This window comes from Myotis davidii, unplaced genomic scaffold (assembly GCF_000327345.1).
Source record: "Myotis davidii unplaced genomic scaffold, ASM32734v1 scaffold488, whole genome shotgun sequence".
Classification (NCBI taxonomy): Eukaryota; Metazoa; Chordata; class Mammalia; order Chiroptera; family Vespertilionidae; genus Myotis; species Myotis davidii.
The window spans coordinates 576,245-581,700 of record NW_006300365.1 but is presented as its reverse complement, the minus strand read 5'-3'; the positions used below and the strand labels follow the sequence as shown (position 1 = coordinate 581,700).

The window sequence follows — 5,456 nt, the reverse complement described above, 5'->3', positions numbered from 1 at the left end:
GGCTGTTTGCAGCTGGTCACACACCATTCAGGGTGGGGGTCCCCACTGGGGTGCTTGGCCAGTCTGGGTGAGGGGCTGAGGGCTGTTTTCAGGCTGGCGGGTGACGGAACCTCCCAACCGCTCCTTTTTTTCTTTTTTCTTTTTTTATTCTGGGCCAGTTTTAGCTCTGAGGCTCCAGCTCTTAGGCCTCCACTACTGAAAGCAGTTATCTGGTTTGTTTCGGTTCTGTAATCGAAACAACATATAACTCCTGCTCTGAGATCCCGGCTCACTGAAAGCAGGTTTCTGGGGTTTTGTTTAGCTTCTATATTTGTTACAATGTTTCTTAAACTGCAAGCTCAGAGGCCGGCAAGGCAGGCGGGGAACGTTGCAGTCCTCCATCACTGAACCAAGCAAGCCTCATGTTAGTTTCAAGCTGCCTGGCTGCCGGCCGCCATCTTGGCTGGAAGTTAATTTGCATATCGCGCTGATTAGCCAATGGGAAGGGTAGTGGTCGTATGCCAGTTACCATGTTTCTCTTTTATTAGTGTAGATATAGATATATAGATATGTATATATATCTATGTATATATCTATGTATATATAGATATATGTACATATCTATATATCTATATCTATATCTATCTACAGTGGGGCCTTGACTTACGGGTTTAATTCGTTCTGAGACTGAGCTCGTTAAGGAGGTTGTTAAGGAGCTTGTTAACTCAAATTACTCTATCAACGCAATGCAAAAAATCGGCCGAGAGACAGCTGGTATCTCAAAAAACTCGTTAGTCAGGACACTTGTAAGTCAAGGCTCCACCATATGTATGTATGTATGTATGTATGTATGTATCTATCTATCTATCTATATATCAGAAGCCACTGGAACGACTGGAACAACTGGTCGTTATGACACCCACTGCTGCCAGCTATCTGGCCCGATCGAGGGCAAAGCCAGCCAAACTTCCACAGCCCCTTCCCCTGCTGGCCCCGCTCCTGATTGGCCCAGGCCCGATCAGCCCTGATTGGGCCAGGGCCGGTGTCCAACCTCCCGCAGCTCCTACCCCCGGTCAGCCGGCCCCCATCAGCCCCAATCAGGGTGGGCTGGGCTGGACCCCACCCGTGCACGAATTCGTGCCCTGGGCCTCTAGTTGCTAAATAAAAATGGTATGTTGTAATGAAGACTGCTAAACTGAGAGTCAGGAAGCATTCTTGTCTTAACTTTGCATCACTTTAGTTTGTATTTTGGGGCAGGTTTAATTAACAACTTGGGCATTTTATTCATCTGTAAAATTGAAGAGGTGAACTTTGATTATTTTAATGATCTCTTCCATGACATTCTATAACCTTTCAATGCTAAAGAGTTGCCTTTCTAGAAAAGAAAGTATTTTATTAGTCATTCCATATTACTTTCCCACTGTGTAGGAATTTTGAAAGTTGTGTTTTTGAAATTACTCAATCAGCATTAATATATCACCCATATTTCTTTGTGTACTGTTGATTTCTAAAATTGGTCTCAACTTATACCAATCTCATTTCTTCCCCATTTCCCAGTCAGAATGTTCCAGTTTATTTGCTCTAGAATGTGCTTCACACTCTTGTACTTATATGTTTTTGCTCATACTATTCCCTTTTAAGTATCATTCCCATCCCTTGGCCACTTTGAGCCGCTATAACATTTTGTTTATACTTATTTTGGCCTTGTATGATAGCTCTCTATGTATTGTATTATGCTGTATATGAATGAGAGTGTGAACTCCTTGAAGGCAGGTGTTTAATTTTTATCATTTTATTAATCTTATTACTGAATCACATAATATTTTTCACATAAGTAAGGTCTTAATATTTGTAGAACTGAATTTATAAGATGATTAATGACAGATAAAGTCAATAGCTATGAACAGTGAAAAACTAACAGGATCATAAGGAAATTCACTTAGTCATTTTGAATTAAAGTAGTGTTTTAACCATCTATGCTGACTGCAAACATTTGTATTCCATGGTCACTTATGTTCTATTATAAGTGCCTCCTATTCATTTATTCTTACAGAGTCATCTGCGTACTTAACACTTCTATTTTTTTCTTCTCCCTGTAATCCACTTAACTACTTGCCTTCATTCATCATTGTAGTTTAGCACTGCTTTGGTTTTAAAGTTAATATCTAATTTTGTTAACACAATCCTGCTTTGTTTTATATCTATACTTTCCAGGTTTTATCTCCTTGATCTTGTTCATAGGCTTATCAGCTTTAATCTCCTGTTGTTTTACACTCTTCAATTTACATATCATTACACTTGCTCTTTTACTTTAGAGAATTCACTCATTCTGTGTTTCCTACAGGCATATGCCCTTTGGTTGCTGTCTCCAAATAGAGTTTATATTGACAAGTGTCTTAGAATCAGTCTAATGTTGGGGGTTGAATTTCTGGCCATGAGGAATGAGCTTGAGTTAGCTGTCAGACTTGTACTCCTCTATCTTTTTAATGGGAAAATACTCTTAGTGGCAGGGCTAGCTAGCACTAGCCCTGTTGTCAAAGGAGTTGATATGGATTACAGAACATGTCAGATGCTAATGGGCATTTGTATACGTGAACTTTTGCGGGGATGAAACCTGGGTTATGGAATTTGTCAAAGAATTTCAAAATGGTAGTCTTGAGCATAAATGAATGAGTAGAAATGATCTCCCTCCCTCAGATTCAGTAGTCTTGAATTAATTATTGCCTGCAACAGGTGCATGGTTGGTTCGGACTAGATAAAAGAACAAAGGGCAATAAGACAATGAGTAAAAAAACTGAAAAGAGTCATGGAAAGTAAAAGATATAAGGTAAAAGTTGCCTAATTTGCCTATCTTTGTGCCACTTGGAGTCAGTAGTTGAAGGGTTGTTGGGAACATTATGGCAAAGAAAGTGGACTTGAGAAGATAATGTGAGAATGTAGCACAGGAAATTTCTGTTGGACTTAATTTAAAACTATGTTATTTTTAGTTCTATTTTCACAGTGCATCCCAATCTCTAAGAGCTTGCCATATTCCCAAATGTTTAAGTCGGATATTATATTTGTATAATAGTAAAGAGTAGCTTATACATTCCTTAAATATATTGATGTTTAATTGTATAAACACACTATTCTTTTAAGGATACAAAAGAGGAAAAATCTACACTGTCCATTCTGTTCTATCAGACATACTGAATAAACAGGGAATATCCAGGACTCCTTCCTTAGCATTTGTAGGAGCATTTCATAGTAGAGAACAAAATTGCATGCTAACTTAAACAGATAATTTGGTTAATTTCAATTGTAGAAAATATTAAGTCATTTATTTTTATCTTAACAGGTATCTTTCAGATGAAGGTATTGAAGCTTGCACAAGTTCTCCTGATAAATTCAATCTAAATGACATCATCCTGATTGCTCTCAATGTAGGTATTTTATTAACCTTTTTAATATTCATGGAAAATATTGCATAGAATAAACTGGATTTTATAAGTGATATGGAGCAATAAAAACATCCTTACTTTTATTCTCCATTTTTTAAAAAATATATTTTATTGATTTTCTACAGAGAGGAAGGGAGAGAGATAGAAAGTTGGAAACATTGATGAGAGAGAAACATCGATCAGCCGCCTCCTGCACATCCCCCACTGGGGATGTGCCCGCAACCCAGGTACATGACCTAGATGGAATCGAACCCACGACCCTTCAGTCCGCAGGCCGACGTTCTATCCACCGAGCCAAACCGGTTTTGGCACTTATTCTCCATTTTTAGTTACAGTGATGTTTCTTAAATTTGTTAATCTCATATAAGCAAATTATTAGAAATATCTTATATTGATTTTTCACAGAGAGGAAGGGAGAGGGATAGAGAGCTAGAAACATCGATGAGAGAGAAACATCGATCAGCTGCCTCCTGCACACCCCCCACTGGGGATGTGCCCGCAACCAGGATACATGTCCTTGACCAGAATCGAACCTGGGACCCTCCAGTCCACAGGCCGACACTCTGTCCACTGAGCCAAACCAGTCAGGGCTCTTCTTCCTTTTAATATCTTATACGGAATCCAATAAATAGGAAAAAATTCAATTAAAACTTCTTTTTTAAACCAAGTGTTTAGTTATAGAATTTCATAACCTTTACATTATCTGTATAATAGCAATAAAAACTGATCTTATTCATTGAAACAAATTACCATTTAATTAACATAGAAACACTGTTAGGTTGTAGCTTTTTGACAATTCTGTTTATTATTTCAAAATAGCTTTTTCTGTTGATAAAAGTAATATATATTGTAGAAGACTTCATAAAACAGAAAGTAAAATAAAAATATTAAAATTACTTATAATTACTGTTAATGTTTTGATATGTGTTTCTTTCCAATCTTTCTCCTTCTACCCATCTGAATAGCTATATCTTTTTCATAATTGCAATTGGTTTTTGGATTTTTTTGGGAAGAGTTATAAAAATTATTCTAAATATAGATATAAGTAAACAACTATTCTTTTTTCCTTCTTGCAGTTACCCCAATGGAAGTTTTCATGTTGCCTTTACAATGACAATCTCTTAATCAAATTTATTTACCTATTATACGTAATCAATTAAGTTCATAAGAGAATCACTGTCATAGTCATCAGATTATTGCAAAATAGGTATGGCAAAGCAGAAAGAGCAGCAACTGATTTAAAATATAAATAAATATGTATGACTGAATATAACTTTTCAAATCACCTAAGTTTATATTTCTATAATGAAACTTGGGTTTAAGCAGATAAAAATTGTTTTGAAATCTCATTTTATCAGCTTCTTTGAATTTTATCAATAAGACTAATGAGATCTTTTTATTGTTTCTGAGTTAAGGACATTTTTAATAAACGAGACTGTAAGCCCTGGCCAGTTTCTTAGTGGTTAGAGCATTGGCCCGCAGACCGGGCAAGAGCGGGAGGCAACTAATAGATGTTGCTGTTTCTCTCTCTCCCTTTTTGCTTCCTCACTTTTACTCTCTCTAAAAAATCATTGGAAAATATCCTCAGGTAAGGAGTAAAAAAAAATTTTTTTAAGTAAGCATTCTTTTAGAAGTATACTAATACAGGCTGTCTATGACTACAAATGGAAATTCTCCCTAGACATTTTAACTTTCTTTGACTTGCACCCAAATTAGTGAATTTAACTTTCAAAAAATGTCGTAAAGAACTCTATTTTTTTTTGTTTATTTAAGAAAAAATCCTAAAGATGACAGGAAAGAGATTTTGTGATAATCTTCTGTTCTTCTATATTATTCTTACTAGAGGCCCGGTGCACAAAAATTTGTGCACGAGGTGGGGTGAGGGGGTCCTTCAGCCCGGCCTGTGCCCTCTCGCAGTCTGGGACCCCTCGGGAGATAACGCCCTGCTGGCTTAGGCCTGCTCCCGGGTGGCAGAGGGCAGGCCCAATCCCTAGGTGCAGCCCCTGGTCGGGCTCAGAGCAGGGCCGATTGGGGAGT

At 37.5% G+C, this 5,456-nt stretch overlaps 1 protein-coding gene across 1 annotated transcript in view; it reads left to right on the top strand.

Annotated features, from left to right (window-relative positions):
* The window catches only part of TDRD3 (tudor domain containing 3), a 134,160-nt gene that overhangs the window by 10,051 nt on the left and 118,653 nt on the right, over positions 1–5,456 (top strand). The window contains exon 2 of the mRNA XM_006776758.2: positions 3,317–3,401. Within this exon, the coding sequence (XP_006776821.2) occupies positions 3,317–3,401 (85 nt within the window). The remainder of the gene's footprint in view (positions 1–3,316; positions 3,402–5,456) is intronic.